Source organism: Notamacropus eugenii, chromosome 5, assembly GCF_028372415.1.
Source record: "Notamacropus eugenii isolate mMacEug1 chromosome 5, mMacEug1.pri_v2, whole genome shotgun sequence".
Classification (NCBI taxonomy): domain Eukaryota; kingdom Metazoa; phylum Chordata; class Mammalia; order Diprotodontia; family Macropodidae; genus Notamacropus; species Notamacropus eugenii.
In genome coordinates this window covers 246,153,953-246,174,536 of record NC_092876.1, presented here as the reverse complement: position 1 = coordinate 246,174,536, position 20,584 = coordinate 246,153,953, and the positions used below count along the sequence as shown (strand labels likewise).

Here is a 20,584-nt window from a genome sequence, read left to right as displayed (position 1 = left end):
CTTCTAAATACAAAAGAAGCTAGTTTCATGAAATAATTGCTTTTATGGATTAAAATAGATAAGTTCTCATTTAGACTGCAGAAGAGGAAAATTTTTTTATCTGCATGAACAAACTTTATACATTTGCATTTGACTTAAGTATATGCTTTTAATCCAAAATAGAGTAGAAACCACATTTTAAAAATGATACCGACAAGTTACTTTCTCTTACCCTTGAGTGTAATATTGCTCTGCTCATCTAGTGACGCTCCCAAAGGTGTTCTGAAACCATACAACACACACAACTGTCTTAATTCTTTAAAATATTGTTCCTTTACATCCTTGCTTAACAGGTTAGATATATAATAAGAAGTTTAAAACTAAAGTTTCACACTCTTCCCAGAACATAACATAAGGAATGAAAACTGTTTATACTAGTAATACTCAAAGAATTAAGAAATTATTTATTGTGGAAAACAGTTCACTAAGATAAGTTCAACTGTCATTGATCAAGAGCAATAACTGTATTACTGACAAAGCTTGACGTCCTTTTAAAAATATTGGACTAGCCCTCCCAAAATAAAAAAAACAGAGTTGAAGTAAATCAAAATTATTTATGTCAGAAACTTCAAGAAAATCTGACAGTACTAAAAAGTCACAATTTTCTTAAATTTCATTTGTTTTTCTAGGTCTAACATTTTATGAATCCCTGTCTTCCCCCCCAAAAAAAACTCCCACATTTTTTCATATTTGTTAGACTTGAAGAATGACTATAAAAAAAACAAACCACCAATCTGTTAAAGCTTCTAAAATTCAGACCTCAATATGAGGTAGGAACAAATAACTGAACGACTCTTGTTATTATCATTACCTATTTTAAAGGATACTTCAAAAATCTTGGATATTACCATTAAAATCTACACACAACTAACCACTGCTAATATGATCTCTGTTCATAAGAATGTGTTGTATTAGTTTGTTAAAGACAGATGCACTGGAAATTTCTTTTTTGAAAAAGAAAAGTATTTTTCCACTTAAAATCAGTATGGAACATTTCAAAAGTAAATCATAGCATGAGATGTGTGGTTTGCTTTGTAACAGAACTTTTATTTTACAACTAAAGTTGTCCTTTTGGAGTAATTTATTAGAGCGGCTGCAAATCTAACAGTAAGTTGAAAACAAAAAAAACCCAAAGTAACAATAAAACCTTAAAACGTTAAGTATATCAGAATACAGATCAAGCAAATTCAATTCTTTATGTGGCAAAAGAATTTGCAAAAATAAAATTCCTTATAGGATTGGTCTCAATAAAACTTTGGGAACTAAGATTTTTCTTATATATTAAAATATCTAATTGTGTGTGGTTTGTTTTAACAATTATAATTATTTCCCAATGCTCACTTTTTTAGTTTAGAGCAATCAGACATTGGCAGTTATTTCTATGGATGCCAGTACTGTTACATACACCTACGAGTAAATAGTTTAAAAAAAGAAAAAAAGCAGAAATGAATCTTCCAAAAACCTTCTTTGGCTTCCATGGCAAGCAATGATTAAGGACTGTCCCCTCCCCCAAAATAAATCCTTGGAGGAGAAAAGTCTTTCTCTATTAGATGATAATTTAGCCAATTTATGTCTAATCACCCTTTCCATGAAAAATAAAATGGTAATTAAAATAAACATAGAATGTATGAAAAGTGTTTATTTTGAAAATTCCAGCAGAATACAATACACACAGATCAATTTGAAATAAGATTTTATAGAACATACAAAATAAAAATGCCATATTTGTTATTTGGCTTCATAAGGGTAGAATATACATAGTCCACCTATTGAGGGAAAAAAACCCAAAAATTCAGTTTGAGAGGCTACCTCAAAATCTGTTCTCTCCAAAGAGATCCTACTTTAAGACCTCTTCCTAGGCAACTAAATTTGTGGCAGTATGGCCAACATTGGAGAAACTTCTTGTCTTGTATAGCTCTCACAGGTAAAAAAATGCCACATTTGTACTCAACAGGTATGATTGAAAGAAAGAAAAAAGAGATCTGAGGGAAAAAAAACTAAAAATCAGTCTAGAATAAATGGCATACTAACATTAACATACTAACTAGTCCAAGAATTTTCATGGAAGGTAAATACTTATGACTAGAAACACTTTTCGGATGCATCTATTTTAAAAGCTGCAATTTAAAAACCAAAAATATTGACTCTTACTTCCTATGTAATCATATCCTACCTACAAATGCTTGAACTCTGCAAATCACAGTTAACAAGGTACAATTCCTTTTCTGCCTCTTACCAAAGAAATACATTTTCTATACGCATACTTGTGTTCAAGCAATAAAATTTAACAATATTCTTTTAAAAACTAAAATATCTTTGAGGTTCTCAAAAAAAAATACAAGAAATAACAATCCTGTAATTAAAACAGAAGACTGAATTTTGAAAAACCTAAGCAAGTAAGGAAATATCATTATCCAAAACAATTACAGTCATAATAAGAAATGAATAAAAGTAAATTCACTGAATTTCATGGCCTTTTCTCAATAATCATTAAATATACTTACACAAATTTTCCATTCAAACATGTAAAACATCAACAAAGCATGAAAACACCATTAACAAATTAGAGCTTCACTATTAAGTTAAACAGGTGGAAGACAAATGAAATCATTTTATAACCAGGCACAATTTCCCTACTGACAGAGATTGAATTAAATGATCTTTAAAGTGCCTAACTGTAGGTTTTTATGATTGAATCACAAAATGTAGCTTTTTTGAATTAAACTCCTAAGTGACTGAAAATTCTAAGGTACGTATCAAAAATGGCATCAAAAATGTCAGGATTTCATCTACATTTAAGGAAAAAAAATAAACTGAAGAGGACATTCTCACAGGAAGATCTCCTTTAAGAAAACATGTCATCAGCTCCCTGAGCTGGAAATACTAAAATGATCATTGACACACAAGGCCTAATCAGTGCTCTGAAGCTAAAAGGTTCACTAAACCTTAAGCAAGTAACCTGCAAAATAATTAAAATATAAAAAAAGCAAACTTTACAGGAGTCAAACTTACAAACAAATGAGCTTCACCTTATGTATCTTATCAAAACCGTTTTCACTACTGCAGAAGGGTACATAATTAAATTATTGCAGAGCATCAAATGCCTTCAAGGTGCTACTTTGTTTTCATGCCAGTGACACGGATAAATCCATGCTCCAAATATAAAACTTACAAGAAGAAACTTGTTCTAATGAGATTCCAAAACATAGTGGAGCCAGAGAAATGTAACAATAGTCTGCTACAGTATATATTCAAGGAAGCATACACAAGTTTGCATCACTGATCTTGGGGAAAACATCTAACTTGTAAAGCTTCCTTCAAATAAAGTGATAGTTCCTTTAAAAAAAAATCAACCCAAGGGATGCACTAAGGTTCCAAGGAAAAGTAACACAACTTATAAAAATCAGTCATGGCTGTTTTGACTTAAAGCTGGGAATCAAGAGAAAATGGACAAGTAAGTATACGGTCCCTTTCGTATTCCAAGTGACTTACCGACAGTCTTTGAGCCATATAGCGATCTTCTCATTGGGAACGCTTCCTACGAAACAAAGAGTCGGGGAGGCAGATCGTTAGTACTACGATACTTTCCATCCCAGGAGGAACTCCCAAACTGGTCTCCCTTAGACACGATTAGCTGCGCACCAAAATGAAGCATTAAAAACAACAACAGCTCTCCATCTCCGAGGCTAGAAGGCTGAACTTGACTTTTGTTTACTTTGAATACTCCTTGGTCAACAGAGGGCAACCAAAGCAAGGGAAGTTACCAAAGAGTTTTTTCTTAAGCCCCCCCCTCCTACCCCCCACCTTTCTTTGTACGGACCTAATTCATCAAGGATTGCCTCACCGTGGCGGGGAGGGGGGCTGAATTCAAAGAGTTGGATCGTAACTCCCGGGCAGCTCCCCCACCCCAGCAGAAATGAAAGTCCCTGCCTGGAGACCGAGGGACACACAGACGGACGGACGGACACACAGACACACAGACAGACGGGCTGGCGGCCGTCCGGACGGGCCTGACCTCTTTCTGCAGCCGGGGGCAGCTTCTCCGCGGCTAGGTCCGGGTCGTCCTCCTCGTCATCCTCCTGCGTGGCTTCGGTGGAGAGCTCCTCCGTCTCCGACGCCTGCCAGGAGTCCCGGCACTTGGCCCAGGCCTTCCTCTTTCGGCTCGCCACTTGCCATTCCAGCACCTCCTCCTCCGACCCCGACGCCGCCACAGCCGAAGGCTTCTCCATCCCGGCCCCGGGGCACGCCGGGGGCTCCGGGGCTCGGGCTGAGCGGCCCCCGCCCCTCCGCCGTCAACCTGGCAAAGACAGCCCGGCGGGGGAGCCCCCGGCCCTGCTGTCAGCGCGGGGCCGGGAGGGGGAGGAGAAGGACGGGGAGGCGGAGGAGAAGGGAGAGGGAGGAGGAGGAGGAGGGGACTGGGACGGGCGGGGGGAGGGAGGGGGCGGGCAGGAGAAGTTTCACATGAAGCCGGCGGAGGCCGCGGCGGCCCGAGCCCGGAGTTCCACTTCCACACAGCTGCGCCGCCCCAGTCCCCTCGGCCCCCCTCCCCAGCCCACCCCCCGCACTCCCGCGGCCCCGGGGGCTGCGCCTGTTGCTGCTGCGGCCGCGCGGCCCTGGCGTCAGCGCGGCCCTCCCCGTCGTCTCCATGCCCCTTTCCGGCCCCATATAAAGGCGCGCGCGCGTGCGCTGAGGGGTGGTGCTGAGCGGGAAGACAGGCAGACGCCGTCAGTCCCCGGGCCCCCGACGTTGTCCTGGGGCTCCGGGGGACCCGGAGGCTACCCTGCACGTGGAGCCCCTCCGGTGCGCCCTTCTTTATTTTCACAGAAGAGCAAACTGAGGCCCGGGGATTTTTAGTGAACTTGAAAACGATCGAGCCAAAGCTTTCAGCTCCAAACCTTTGCCCCTTACCGCGCTGGAGATTCATCCCCACTGGGGTGAGGGGCGGGGTGGGGAAACCAGCTGTCGTCTACCCTGGCCTTCCCCTCTAACAAGATCACAAGCCATTTTGCACGGAAGAGGAAGCGCTCCCCCCAACTGAGGGTTCTGAAAATGCCTGACTTTATTCTCATCTTGAGAGTCCTAACACTATTTTGCTAGCCGCTTTTAACATGACGAAGATTGAGAGGGGGAGTGGCACACACAGGTGATATTTCTGTCCATGGTCAGAGAGTCTAAGCCTGGAGTCCCTTCACTGGTGCTAATTCCATGCTTGGTGGAGATTAGGTTGGTTGTCCCTCGACTATCTTGGCTACTTTCTGTGTTACAGTCGGGTGCATCCATTGAACGAGAAAAGAAGAAGATGGGGTTGGTGAGGGGAGCAAGGAGGATGCTGAAAAAATTCCTTGAGTTTTGGAGCTGTACGGTGAAGATTCTTAAGCCTATCTTTTTTGCTGGAATAAGCAAAACAAATTACAAAAGTATCGTCAGCTGCTGATCTAGAAGCTGATACCATGTTAGTATTAAGCAACTCTATGCGCCTAAACATTACAACTAACCTGATAACTATTTTCAAACTTTTCTACTCCTCCAATGAGTAACTTTCAAAGAACAAGATGTAACATTTGTTATCATTTTTAATTAAAATTAACATATTCCATAAATATACTCAAGAAAATTTTTAAAAAATTTTCGTGATAATACCATTGGCAACATGTTAAGTTTCCAACTCTGAATATTTAATTACAAATCAGTCAAATTTAGTTCCATTGAAAGTAAAAGGAAAATAAGAGAATTTATAAGAACATGACTGTAGAATATAGATGTAGAATATAATATGAATATAATATAGAATATAATAAGAATATAATAAGCTCTTAAAACCTTATCTGTGAATTATTTAAATAACTTCTAACTTAGTTTTCCAAATTGCAATTTCTCCCACCTCATAGTAATCCTAGACAAAACCTAGCTTCAAAAACCTTTGATTTGGTCAATATGAGCATTTTCTATTGGCCAACTTTGTTGGTTTTGACCAGCTTTCTGTATAGACCATATATGAGATACCCGGACCTAATTTCTCTCCTTAATTCCAGTTCCATGCCATCAACTGCCTGCTAGATATTTGCACGTAGAGATGTGCCATACACAAAGTCAACATGTCCCAAACAGAACTTACCTTCTTCCCTACACTTCTCTTCCAAACTGAGGGAACTACCATCTAAATGACCACTTTAGTTTGAAATCTTGTTGGCATTCTTGGTTCTGCAGTCTGCCTCACCAGACCATATCTAATTTACTGCTAAGTCTTTTGGATTTTGCCTCTAAAATATCACTCCCAATCATCCCCATCTCTACTCACATGGCCACCATGTTAGTTTGTACTCTCATTACTTCTCACCTGTACTACTATTTTTAGTCTCTCAACCATCCTTCACAGAGGTTCCAAAAGCATCTTTCTAGTACGTAGATGTACCTTTGTCACTTTCCTTTCCAAGAACTTTCATTGATTCTCTGTTGCATCTCAGACAAAACAAACTTACCTTGTCATTTAAAGTCCTTTGATATCTAGCTCTAACCTCCTGTAGAAAATGATTTCACATTACTCCCTGTTATACATTATGTGTTTTAGCCAGTTGACCTACTTGCTATTCCCAGGACTCCTTATTCCATCTCTTTATATCTTTGTACAAGCTGTCCTGTGTGCCTAGAATGCACTGCATCACTGCCACCTCTTAGACTCTTTAGTTTAGCTCAAGGCAGCTAGGTGGCTCAGTGAGTAGAGTTCCCCTGGCCTGAGGTCAGGAGGACCTGAGTTAAAATTTGGCCTCCGACACTTACTAGCTGTGTGACTCTGAGCAAGTCACTTAACCCTGTTTGCCAGTTTCCCATGTGTAAAATGAGCTGGAGAAGAAAATGGCAAATAACCATAGTATTCTTGCCAAGAAAACCCCAAATGGGGTCACAAAGTTGGACATGACTGTAACAACAACAATATAGGCATATTCCAGGTTCTGAGTCCTACAGGAAGCCTTTCCTGATGTGCCTAGTTATGAGTGTTTTCTCTCCTCAAATTATTATCTTTTAAGATTTACTTATATGTTTAAGTATTATATTCTGTTAGTATTTTTCAGTTTGATTTTGTAATCTCAGCACCTAGCACAATGGCTTACAAGCAGTAGGAAGTTGATAAATGTTTGTTGAATCAAATTATTGAATTACTCTACAATCATTTAGACACCAAGATGGAGAGATGAATACACACACACACACACACACACACACACACACACACGTACTTTTTTTCTGGAAAAGAAGATGGTGAGAGACACTGGAAAGTAAGATAGGATACTAAAGACACACTTCCAAATTTTATCTGCTTGACCTAGCCAACAATATTTCCCACTCCTTCAGAATTTGATTCCTCCTTGACCACTACAGACAAACCCTAACCTTTCAACATCTAGTGGCTTTGTTCATGCTATTTCCTGACATATTAATCCCATATGTGTGTGTGTGTGTGTGTGTGTGTGTGTGTGTATCCAATCCCCAATATACCAGTCTCTTGAATGACTCTGGATAAGTTAGTCTTAAGCTCTAGTGCATTTTGATTTTAAGCTTTTAAATGACTTGAGCTGTCATTTCAGCAATTAACATAATACCATTTTCCTGTTTTCTTCCTGATACTAAATTCCCCACAGTGCTATTGAAACCTTAGTGAGAGTACACTTCTTTTTCAATTTGGCTGAATACTGTGGTGTTTCTGAGCAACAGGTTAAGAATATACCTCATCCACAAAGAAGTAAAGCAAGATTATGTAATAGGAATGGTTTTGGTTTTGCAGTCATTATAAAAATAACAAATGGTATTCTCTTAAATAGAAAGTTAAGACAATTAAAGCATATTAGAAAATATATTTAAACATATTCATAAAGTTAAGCATATTTAAATGAATAGATAATGAGGTACTGTGCTGGGTTCTCATTGGTAGCTTTGTAAACTTCCATAAAAGCAGGATACATATCTTGGATTATTCAAGAAATCATATCACCATAGAGTTAGAGATTAAAAGAGCCTTGAAGGGCATTTAATCCAACTCCCTAATAGAACAGATAAAGGAATTAAATTGAAGGCTGCAGAAGTCAAGTGACTTGTTCAAACTGACAGAAAAGGAATTCAAATTCAGGTCCTCTGATTACAGTGTTCTTTGCATTGTACTATGCTGCCTCATACATATACAAATTATTATTATTACTATTATTATGAAAATTAGAGGCAGCCAAATGGTCCAGTAGACAGAGCACTGGGCCTAGAGTCAGAAAAACCAAGTTCAAATCTTGCCTCAGACATTTACTAGCTGTATGACCCTGGGCAAGTCCCTTTACACTCAGTTTCCTCATCTGTAAAATGAGAATAATAATAGCTCCTCTATTTCTTTAATTGATAGTTTTAAGAGTTGTTCTGATTAAAATAAAAGAAATACATGTTAGCCATGCTTTGGTGGCCTGGCATACTATTAGATGAGAGGTGTGGTAAATCTTGAGATCTATACTGTAAAGCACTCTTTTTTGGTAGATCCTTCCAGTGCTTAGCTATAATAGCCTTCAAGAACCAAGGGTCATCCAAAGGGCTATAAAACCAGGCATACCTTTTTACCTAGCAATACTACTACTAGGTGTGTATGCCCAGAAAGATAAAAAACAAAAAGGAAAAAGACCTATATGTACAAAAATATTTATAGCAATTCTTTTCTGCGGGCAAAGAAGTAGAAATTGAGGGGATACCCATCAACTGAGGAATGGCTGAACAAAGTGTGGTATGTGATTATGATGGAATACTATTGTACTATAAGACATAATGAGCAGGATGCTCTCAGAAAAACTTTGAAAGACTTGTATGAGTTGATATAAAATGAAATGTACTGTGTACAAAGTATCAGCAATATTGTAAAATGATCAGCTGTGAATGGATTAGTTATTCTCAGCAATACAATGATCCAAGACAACTCTGAAGGACTTGTGGTGAAAAATGCTATCCATCACCATATTAAGAATTCTTAGTGTCTGAATACAGATTAAGGCATACTTTTTTCAATTTCCAAAAAAAAAAAAAAAAAAAAAAGGAACCAAGGGTCATCTCTAGCCTTTAGAAGCATCAGCAAAAAATAAAAAATAAAAATCAGTAAAATTTTATGAAAATGAAGTTTCATTTAATGAATTAATCAATAAACATCAAGCACCTACTATGTGCCAGACATTGGAACTAGGGTTATAAATAGAGGTAAAAGGAGAACTCCTCAAGGGGTTCACAATCTAATAATACTTATTGTATATCCCCAAGTCTGATTAAATAAAACTCATTTCTTCTGATACATTTCTCTTGCTCTCTCCTTCATATTCTTCCCTCTGTCCCTTCATCCTCACCTTAAAACAAAAGTATCTCTATTCTGAATAGGGAAATTTATCATTTAAATGAAGAAATTTTTGAGTGAGTCATTGAAATAAAGAACAAACCTTTCCTCACTCACCAGTAATGCATTTTAAAATAAAGCCAAAGTGAATAAGACTTGGCAAATCCAAAGGTAGACAAAAAGGGGAGAGATCATTATAACTGCTAGACTTTGGATTTGGTCCTGGTAAACAATTTCTTACTGTTGCCTTCTCTGAACTACAATCCTTTCCTTTATTAACATCTAACTGGAAAGTACACTTCTTTCATACAGGTAAGCACCAAGAAGGTTAAAGCTCAAAATGAGAGGTTTCCACTTAATATTAGAGTAGAAATAAATGGCATGAATGATTTAATAATTCTAACCAAATAACATTTGTATTTATAGTAAGAAATATGGCCTATTATTTTTTAAACCCAAACTTATAATTTCTTAAAGGTATAAATCTAAAAATCCACTCCTTTTGACAGACTGAATACTCATATAAAGATATAATGACAATCACAAGCAAACTTTTTTTTGTCTTACTTAAATTCACCATATAATCCTTTAAGTCTCTTTCTAGGATGATTAAAGTAAGCAGCATCCCAACAAAACACCTCATACAACAGAAACCCAAATGGGAAGGAAAGAACAAAGACAGGGAATTTTAAAAAATAGTTTCTTATAATGAATAAGCAATGATTCTACGCAATAACTTGAAGAAGAGGTCTGTAGATGTGTATATAAAAGTGATTTTTTTGCTTTGTTTTTCTATTCATTCCTCTCTAGAACAAGTGTTACTCTTCCTGTATTCAAAAGAATTCCCCAGTATAAAGGTAACTGTGGCTACATATATAACATTTCTTATAAACCAACCAAATATCTTATTTATACTTTCAGGAGGACCTGAGAACAAAGAACAGGAAAGAAAGCACAGACCATGTGGACATTTTCTCTGACTTTTTGGCATCTAAATAGGTAAGCCTGCAGTTCTCAATACAGGACCTCAGACATCCTTAAGGCTACTCTTACCACAAGTTCCATCAGAACATTTGATGATTGCTACACTTTGAAGAAGGATCTTATATAATGGTGATAGTCTACATAATAGCTAAGCAAGGGTCCAAGATTTCCCTTTTCAGGACAGAAAATAATAGAATATCAGCCCCTTCATCAAATACTAGGGGCAATTTGGTGGCAAAGAGGATAAAGCTCTGGGCCTGTAATCAGAAAGAGCTGAATTCCATACCAGCCTCAGACACTCACTAGCTGTGTGACCCTGGGCAAATCTCTTTACCTAGTTCACCTCAGTTTCCTCATCTGCAAAATGAGCTGGAGAAAGAAATGGAAAACCATTCTAGTATCTTTGCCAAGGAAACCCCAAACAGGGTCACAAAGAGTCAGGCAGGACTGAAACGCTGAACGATAACATCAAATAGTAGGTATGCAAATACTCTCCCTGGTCACCCTGCAAACTATCCCTTTACACTAGCCTTGGTAACAATGATTGGAGGTGAAGGGAATTTAAATGTCTTTGTTTGAAAGCTAATCTGGGTATGGAAGGACTAGGGTCATAAGAAACAAACAGATATTTCCTGCTGTAGTTAAGAGCAAAGTAAAGTCTTTTTTTCCCATGTACAGAGCCTTAGAGTTTTTTCTTAGAGCTGTTATTTTTAAATGATTAAAGTAGTATCCATACTGCTTGCATGCCTTTTTTCACCAAAGCATGATACTAATCCCTAACTATTTTAATGCTGACTTTAAAGTACAAACACAATGTAATGCAATTTAATAGGATTTAGTATTTAATCACAATCAAAAATTATTTTCATAGCCTGAAGGTGGTGTTTTTTGAAACTGAGTTTCAAAACAAAACAGAAAATTAATGTAAACCTAATTGCAAACTATTAAGAGACAAAAAGCAAGTGCATTCCAGCTGATGGGAATCATTTGGCCCAGATGTTAAGGTATGAAACATGCATGCTAATCAAACAACCTACAGTCAAATACATTAATAGAGTAATCTTAAATGAAAAGAACAATAGGTTAAAGGTCAGTTCACAGGTTGTTTTGTTTTACTTATTTTTTTAATAGTTCTTGAGCTAAAGTCTCTCCAAATACATTTTTTAAATTAAAGCTGACACTTTGCATAATTTTAAAATTAAGTTTAAAGAAATACTATCAGAATAAGAGTTATTGGAATAGGCCAAAGAGGTCATAAAATTGATTGTCATGGAAAATATTTTTATTCTGCTGCTGCATTAATACATATTTAAGGAGGTCTTTAATTCACTAACTATAGAACATAGTAGAAGAAAAACTATTATAATGATGGAAACACATATTCCAATGGCATTTGGTCAATGAACACCACAAAAGGCAAATTTATACACTATTTTCTTTTTGACAAGAAGCCATTACATACCCATTATAATGCTGGCAATAAAAAACTGTAAAATACTTTTTTTTTATTCTTAGAAGAAACAGGAAGAAGTCTGTGAATCTTTAAATAAACACCAAACTTCATAGAATTCTTCTCTGCTCTTAACTACAGGACAAATTTACAGAAGGCTGTGGAAAACTAATACCCTTAATTCTGATGAGGAAATTTGTTTCACTTCTTAATAGACAGAAAATTGGCTCCTATCAGGTTTTATGCAGTTCACTAGTTTTTGGTTCACTGAGTTAACTGTTAACCTGACTCTTCGATCTTCCATATGTTTATGCACTTTCTGGATTCTCAGCCTCTTCATTTTATATATTTTGCTATCCTTTCTACTTCCTGCATTTCTTCTCTTTTTATCCTATATTTTACCTCCACCAAATGCAACTTATTTCATATAGTTTACAGATTCTGATATCCTACAATGGGAATACCCTTGTGTTGGCACTATTTCCAGGTCCGATGGGAGCCTTAATCCTTGACAGAACCAGTTTCCTGATCTTGTCTCTTAAGTCAATTTTGCTACAGCCTTTCTTTGCTGCAAACATTCTTCCTGTCCAGTTTTCCTTACCTACTATGGGTCCTGCTCAGTGCAGAAAGCCCTACTTATCACCTCTGATTCATTCCTCTCCCTCCTGTCTGATTTGCCCATAGACCACTGCTGGGGTTGGTTCTATTTTTCAGCAAATCAAAGGTTCTTCAATGTTTGTTCTAAAATGACCTCTGAGCTTAAAGTATGTTGAACTATGTGAGGATACAGAAATTTCATAGAGGCAGCTAGTTGATGAAGTGGATAGAGTGCTGGAGGTGGAGTCAGGAGGTCTTGAGTTCAAATTCTGCCTCAGACACATAAGCAGTGTGATTTTAGGCAAGTTACATAACCTCCATTTGCCTCAGTTTCCTTATTTATAAAATGGATATAATAATAGTGCTAAACTTCCAGTGTTGTTATATCAAATGAGATATTTGTAAGGCACTAGTTTGAGTTATTATTGTTGTTAATTATTATTGATTATTATTATTATCAGGTGGAAAGGAAGGAAAAAAGGAAGGAAGGAAGGAAGGAAAGAAGAAAATGTATTGTGTTGGGCAGTAGAGAGACAAATGTAAAAGTGAGGTCCTTGCCTTCAAGAATCCAATGATATGACTGTTCACATGGGGCAGAATAATTATTTCCTTAGATTCCTATGACAATTCACACACATGCATTCTGAAACAATTACAGAATATATATTTAGCATTTATCTGTGTTTTGATTAATGTTGGTATACTCACAGAGTAGTGGGAAAATGGAGATCACAGAAGTACAAAAATACAAAAAGTCCCTCCAGCACAGTATCTTTGGGGTGTGCCCTTCACCTAGCCCCTTAAGGTAGCAGTGGGCAACAAGTTACACTTAAGCTATGTACTTTCTTTTTTTTTTAATGCTGGAGTTTTTTTTATACAAGAGGGCAACATTGTCAGGATGCTTCTGGCCAGAGGCCCATCAATGTGATTGATAGACTTGGGGAATTTAGATATGGAGAGGATGGAGACATCAGTGGGCTTTGAACATGGGCTAATTAGGACATTAATGTGCTAATAGCTGGGTAGCTGTTACTTTTTTTTTCATTGTATATCTTGCAAAAAAGAGAAAATTGTTCTCGCTCAGAGACTGGCTGAAACAATGAGACATCCAGTTACATCCAAGCTAAAATGCGACATCTGTAGAAGACTGTCTTACAGAGTCTCCAACTAGATACTTGAGAATAACTAGAACAAAATAACACAGTTCAGCTGAAACCCATTTTGTTAGCCCCTTTCCTAGTAATCATCTAAAATAGATATAAAGTATAAATTTTCCATTTTCCAAGTACTTAGCTGACTACCACTCCCAGGCATTGAGAAGAGCTAAAGCAACACAAATATTTTGCAGAGGGAGAAAAGACTGCAAATGACTTTTTCAATAAAGTGGACCCTGGACTTTTGAGCCAAAAGAGCAATGAAAGACTTTGAATATGGGACCAATGATGGGTTATGTCCCTGGCATCTGCGGACCAGCATCACCCAGCTGGCTATAGGGGAGTGGATTTTTTAGCCAAAACAAATCTTAAAGGCCATCTCCCAAGTAAGTTGTGATCTGTCAGTGGAGGGAGTACCTACACCAGTGAAATTACAGATCTCTGAAGATGTGTGTGTGTTTGTGTGTGTTTGTTGTCAAATTTTTGGTGAAAGTAGCACATTCTCTGTACTATGGCTGCCCTTGGTCACCCCTAAACCAAACTGGCACAAAACGGAACCTGTAGGAATAGAGAGGGGGGACAGATCTGAGAAGTGTGACAGAGTTGGAAGCAACAAAGGACTCAAGATGAAAAATGCTATCTATCTCTAAAGAGAGAACTGATGAACTCTGAGTACACATTGAAACATACTTTTTTTGGTTAATTTCTTTTTCAACTTTCATTAATAAACATACTTAATATGGAAATAAAATAAAACCAAAAATCCAACCATATAAAAATGTTACAAATCACAAGCAATACGAGAAATACAAATTAATTCAAATCCAGCCTCAGACAATTACTAGCTATGTGACCCTAGGCAAGTCATTTAAACCTTGTTTGCCTCACTTTCCTCATTGGTAAAATGGGGGTAATAGTAACACATGTCCCAGGGTGGTTGGCAATTGCAAATGAGATCATTTGTGCTCAGCACAATGCCAAGCACATAAAATAAGTGCTATTAAAAAGGTTAGCTAGTATTATTATCATTATTACCCCCTTACTAATGTGAGCTTCTTAATGTCTGATACTGTTTTATTTTTGTCTTTGTATTCTCAGCATTAGCACTGTACTTTACACATAGTAGGCACTTAATAAATACTTATTAATGGATTGAACATGGTTCCTTAATGTGTTGAAGCATCAGATTAGGCAGTGGCTCTGAAAATGTATTGACTTCTTTGTTTATTGGCTTATGAATGAACTGGCTGACAGCAATTTACTCTAATATAATTATAAGTAATACTACTGTAGGTATAACAAATACTAATAGTCATCTGATTCTGCCTTGGCAGGATTCATTTTTATCAATTAGAATTTCCTTTGAAGAAACTTTACAGGGAGTTCATAAGAAAGAGTAGGCTTGACTGGTTTAGTTTATTAATTTATTACAGGAGACCTTGCCTGAAATATGGTCATTCTTCTCGGACCAAGTTGATACCCAAAACTCAGAAAAAAAGTAAGAACAGAATTGTTTTCACTTATGAGTTAGCTAAATGAACAAATGTACAGGAATAAGAATAGCAATGAACAAATTTGTTGGTAATTCAAAATGTAGGATAATTTGCCAAGATTAAAACAAGAAGTTAATACCACTTCAAATGAGTCCTCCTCCTATCACCCCGAACTCCCATCCCATCCCAAGTCTGGAAGAATGGGTAGAGAGTGTGTCTCTAGATTAATTTATTTAATTAATGCTTCTATCAATGGGCAGTGTTGCAGAGAAGTCCTACTTCATAATAATAATAGTAATATTACTAATACTATCACATATGATTATCAAAGTTGATGTCTATTTAGTAATATTATTTAATAATCGTTCTCTTTAAGGCTTATTATAATTATATTTAATTTAAGGATGAATAACCCTACCATATACAAGAAGTGGAGGTGTGTGTTAAAATATAAATGCAGGCTCTTGTATAGTTTAGGTATTCAATGGCAAATAACATATCTGTGTAAGGTTTTAAGGTTTGCAAAATGCTTTATGTATAATATTATCACATTTTATCCTCACAACAACCCTGTGAGGAAAAGGTAATCTCCATTTTACAGATGAAGAAACAGAATTAAAGAGGTGAGTGAAATGATGTGCCCCATTGGGGGAACTGATTAGTACATCCCCCATGCCTGTTGTGGGGAGGAAGGAGTAGCATTGGTGGGAATAGGAGAGGAGAGATCCTGCACTCTTCTAGCTTTCAGTTTTGAGAGAGAAGATGTGCCAGTCCAACCTCTCTACAAGGTGCTAAAGAGAGAGAGAGAGAGACTCTGGAAAGAAGCCAACATCTAGAACTTTGATTGTGTCCCTATTCCAACTTACCAGAGACTTCAGGGAATTTCCTCCTGAGTGAAATTTGGGACTTTCTCTGTTTTAGTTGAGCTGAGTTATTTTACCCCCAAATAAAGATCTCATTTAATCTGTTATTATCTAGGATATATTCATATATATATATTTATGCATATATATGTATGTATACATACATATGTGTATATATATACACATACACACATACACATATATATATACACATACACACACATATATATGTGTATATATATATATATATATATATATATATATATATATATATATATATATACATACTTTCTCTGATTTCTGTTTTACTATCAACTTAGATAAATGGTTTCTTTGGCTATTTGCTATATGTATTTGTTCACTATGTGACTGGCATCTAGGGGAAGACAACAAGCCTTGGAAATAAAGCTTGGGTACCCTCTTTTCCTATTACGAAATAACAGTCAGAAGCTGTGACTTGAACCTAAAAATTACACTTCCTAGACTAGTAATAATTAAGGAAGCAGGTAGCTATAATTTTAGCGTGGTATCTCTTCCCTCTGAGAAGAACAGAGTGATCAGTCTCTGGATCCAACCTCCAGCTTCCCCTCCTGGCAGGAATCAAGATCTCCCTTGGAAAAGGGTTAGGGAAAGAGATGTTACTGATAACTGTTTTTGCTTTCTTGGGAGACACATTTATATAGAGTCATGTGGACATATGTAACCATATATAACACATAAAACAACAGGACCCCCACACCACTAATCCCTTACCCATATATAGGTTATATGAGATATATAAATTGAATATAAAAATAAGGTAACTTCTGAGTAGAAAACACTAATCACTAGGGGGAAAGAGTAGGGGAAAGTGACCAAGAAAGGTCTCCCTCAGTAAAAGTCTTGAGACTCTTAAGCTGGGTCTTGAAGGAAACCATGGACTCCAGGAGTTGGAAGTAAGAAGAGAAAGCACATCAGGCATGGGGACAACCTGTACAAAGACATGGAGATGTGAGATAAGATATCTTTAGTGAGGGCTAGAAAATAGATCAGTATGTCTACCTAGAGATGCATGTGTGTACACTTACACATATACACACATATACAAGTGCTGTGTATGTGTATGTAAAGCATTTTGGTTAATTCTTTTTTGTTGTTGTTCCTAAATGATTTTACTTTTTTAAACTCATATCATACTCAGGTCTACCCCAATCTTTCTTATGAATTACCCAATTGCTAATGACAATCTTAGGCATATATACATTTTACATTTATAAAAAGTAAATGGTCTGTCCTTTTTGAATCCCTTGTAATTAGTCTATAGTATGTATTTTATGTTTCTTTTGTTTCTCTTGTATGTCAAGTCTTCTATAATTCAAGTGTGTTGTTTTTTTTAACAGTCCTAAAAGTCTGACAGTTGATGAAATGTCCTTTCTTCATTCAGGATTATGCTTAACTCTTCTGGGTATGACATGTTCCGCCACAGCCCCAGTTCTTTTGTTCTTCAATATATAGTGTTTCAAGACTTGCAGTCTTTTATTGTCTCCACTGCTAGGTCTTGTGTGATTCTAATTGTGGCACCATCATATTTAAATTGTTTTATTCTTGATGCTTTTAATATTTTATCCTTGAGCTGGGGATTTTGAAATTTGACTATAATGTTCTTATGAGTTTTCCTCATAGGATCTCTTTCAAGTGGTGTTCAACTGATTTTTTCTATTTCTGCTCCTCCCTTCCCTTCACTTTGTTCTAATGATTCAGAACAATTTTCTTTAATTATTTCTTATATTACTGTAGCAACAATCTTTTTTTTGTGATGATAGTTTTCAGGCAGTCTGATAATTCCTAGGTTTTCTCTCTCTCTCTCTCTTTTTTTTTTTTACAACTTTTAAAAAATTTAATGAATTTATTTGTTTTCAGTTTTCAACAATTGCTTCTATAAGTCTTAAATTTTCTCCCCTTCCCTGAGATGGCATGCAATCTTATATGGGTTCTACACATACATCCTTATTAAACACATTTTCACATTAGTCATGTTGCATAGAAGAATTAAAACAAATGGGAGAAACCATGAGAAAAACCAAAACAAAACTTAATACAAAAGAAGTCTGCTTTCTGATTTCATAGTTCTTTCTCTGGATGTGGATGACATTTTGCCTCATTGATTAATTCTTTAAAAAAAAATTTATTTTGGTACAGTTAAAAAAATCAGAAAATTAATGTATGATACTTTTTGACTTATCTAGTTCAAATACTATATAATTCCTTTTATTTGTCCTTATATTATTAGAAAATGTCCATTTTGAAGATTCAACTTTCAAATAACATTCCAAGGAAAATAAATAATATTTTATATTCTTATAAACTTAAATCAGTACAAACTCTTTCCAGATTTATGTATTACCTCAGGTAATATAGCAGTATAACATGATGTTCCTTTGTAGTAATAATTCTGGGATAATATTGTTTAGATATTTGCTTTGGCAGATTTTTAATGGAATGTTCAGGACAGTGGACAGACATCATATCTGACAAACATCTTTATAAATAAAATTGCATGTGATTAAAATATACTTAGTTGAGATGTTTCTGTCTGGCTCATTTGGATTCTGATTCATTTGTAAATGAAAATTGACTGATTAGGCAAAGGACCAAAACGGTAAGTTTCACTCAATTCAAAGAAACAAGTAAAACAGATAGCTGATACTATAAACTGCATAGTACTTAAATTTAACAGCCAAGATCTATTTTCGAAGAAATTTAGAATCACTATCTTCCCCATCAGAAAGTTTTAACTCACTTTTACTATAAAAATATTTTTAACTCTCATTTTGAACTGATCAAAAAAGCCATAATTTATCATTGGAAAATTTGATGAACTCTTTTCTTCTAGAACTTTTAGCTTGACTCTGCAGGTTGCTAAAATTAAATTCCATTGAAAACCCTCACATTCATATATAAGCAACTATATTTTTCATTTGTATTTCAAGCACTTAATATGGTGCCTCGCACATAGCCAAGTACTTAATAAAAGCTCTGTCTCTGAGCTTCAAATGATATCACATTATATATTTCTGGGTGGAAGGATCCATGTCTTATACTTCTTTTGTGTTCCTCATACAACCTAGCAAGTATTAAGTTGGCATGTGATAAATATACATAATTTGATTGGACCATAGACTATAGATCTTGTGGAAAGAGGACTAAATAGAGATAATGCCCACAGGAAAAATTCAGTATTAAGCAAAGGGAGGTGATAACCATTAATTGGAACTTGTGGAAAAGTCTACTTGTGGATAACAAATAATATGTGCTTGTAAAAATTATTGTGGATTTTTAGGACAGAAGAATGTCATTATCTTATTTGGACGAGTTGTATCTTGAGGTTCAGAAGCAAAGCTTTGTGACAGCTAAAAATGTTCCAGTTTCATAATAAACTCTTTGTACATTTTTTAAAAAATCAAGGACTTGCTTTGCAGTTTTCATGATACAAATGCTTCTTTTTCTAAACTTCTCATTCCAAAGAACATTTTTCAAAGGATCATAGATTTAGAACCAGGAAGGACCTCAAAGGCCTTGAATACACTCCCTTTGTTTAAGAGACAAAGAACTGAGAAATAGAGGTATTTTGACTTAGCCAAAGTCATACAGCTAGTGCATCAGATGGGCTTTGAGTGCCAGGCTCTCTGACGCAAAGACTAACCTCACTATTCAGTGGAGCGTGCTGTTTCTCTTGTTACTTGTTGAGTTGTAGCTTCAAACAAGTGGAGCCAATACTATTTCCTCAAAGTCTGTGATAATAATAGAATAAGGAGAATTTGGTTTGTTTTATTTTCTTCCTATTTCAGAAGTATAAAGGCAAAGAACTGGAAATAAACTTGCAATAGTTTGCAATTTAGTGGTTTCTGGAACATTTACAGTTAAGCAGTGACACAGCACTGCTAATTTATAGCATATGTTCTACTTGCTAAAAAGATGAATTGTTTTTATCATTTGGATAATCCTTGAGTATAATTTCCTAATTATGCATTCTTCTTTGAAGAAATTGGTTTATATTGCCAGAAGGTATTAGAGAAAAAAACAAAGACAATCTTCCATCAGGACATTTTTTAGAGCTTTTTACCTCAGTTATTTCATGTTTCTAAAGGAAAAGACAAATATCTGGTTCAAGTGGGTTACACTACCAGGTCAAATATAAAGTTAAAACCAACACTGAAAATTTAATAGAGAAAATCCCAAAAAAGAATAGAGAGAGCTAAAAGTGAAGTTAGGCGTTATTCATGTAAATATCCTTATCTGCAAGAATATTCTAGTAACAGATGTGAATTCAGATTTGGTCCAGGCTAAGTTGGAATTCTGAGTGAGGACTAAATAGCAGACAAAACAAAATCTAATTATATTAGTTTCACTTTTAAGAGTAAATTCTATGTTTGTATGTTTTCCTGATCCCAATTACCATTTTATTATCTTCTTTAAAATCACCACTGACTGATTCTTTGTTCCTTTTCAACATCGATACAAGTTAATTGTATAACCTTACATGATATTTACCAAAATATTACTGTTTTCAATATACATTCTCTTTTACCTTACAGAGTATGAATTTTCTTAGACAAAAATCAAATGTTTTGCACACAGCCTAAAGTGAAATGTAAAAGAATTTAAAATTTTCCTTTTGA

General features: G+C 36.0%; 1 protein-coding gene across 6 annotated transcripts in view; it reads right to left on the bottom strand.

Moving 5' to 3' along the window:
- The window catches only part of ITPRID2 (ITPR interacting domain containing 2), a 103,426-nt gene that overhangs the window by 41,412 nt on the left and 41,430 nt on the right, over positions 1-20,584 (bottom strand). For 3 of the 6 annotated variants that reach the window (XM_072612559.1, XM_072612560.1, XM_072612558.1), the window contains exons 1-3: positions 4,055-4,456; positions 3,532-3,577; positions 212-261 (exon numbers count right to left, since the gene is read on the bottom strand). In XM_072612559.1, the coding sequence (XP_072468660.1) occupies positions 212-261; positions 3,532-3,577; positions 4,055-4,268 (310 nt within the window). In that variant the 5' untranslated portion in view covers positions 4,269-4,456. Of the gene's footprint in view, positions 1-211; positions 262-3,531; positions 3,578-4,054; positions 4,457-20,584 lie in introns of those variants that run through there. The other 3 variants (XM_072612555.1, XM_072612557.1, XM_072612556.1) reach the window with 2 other exon arrangements.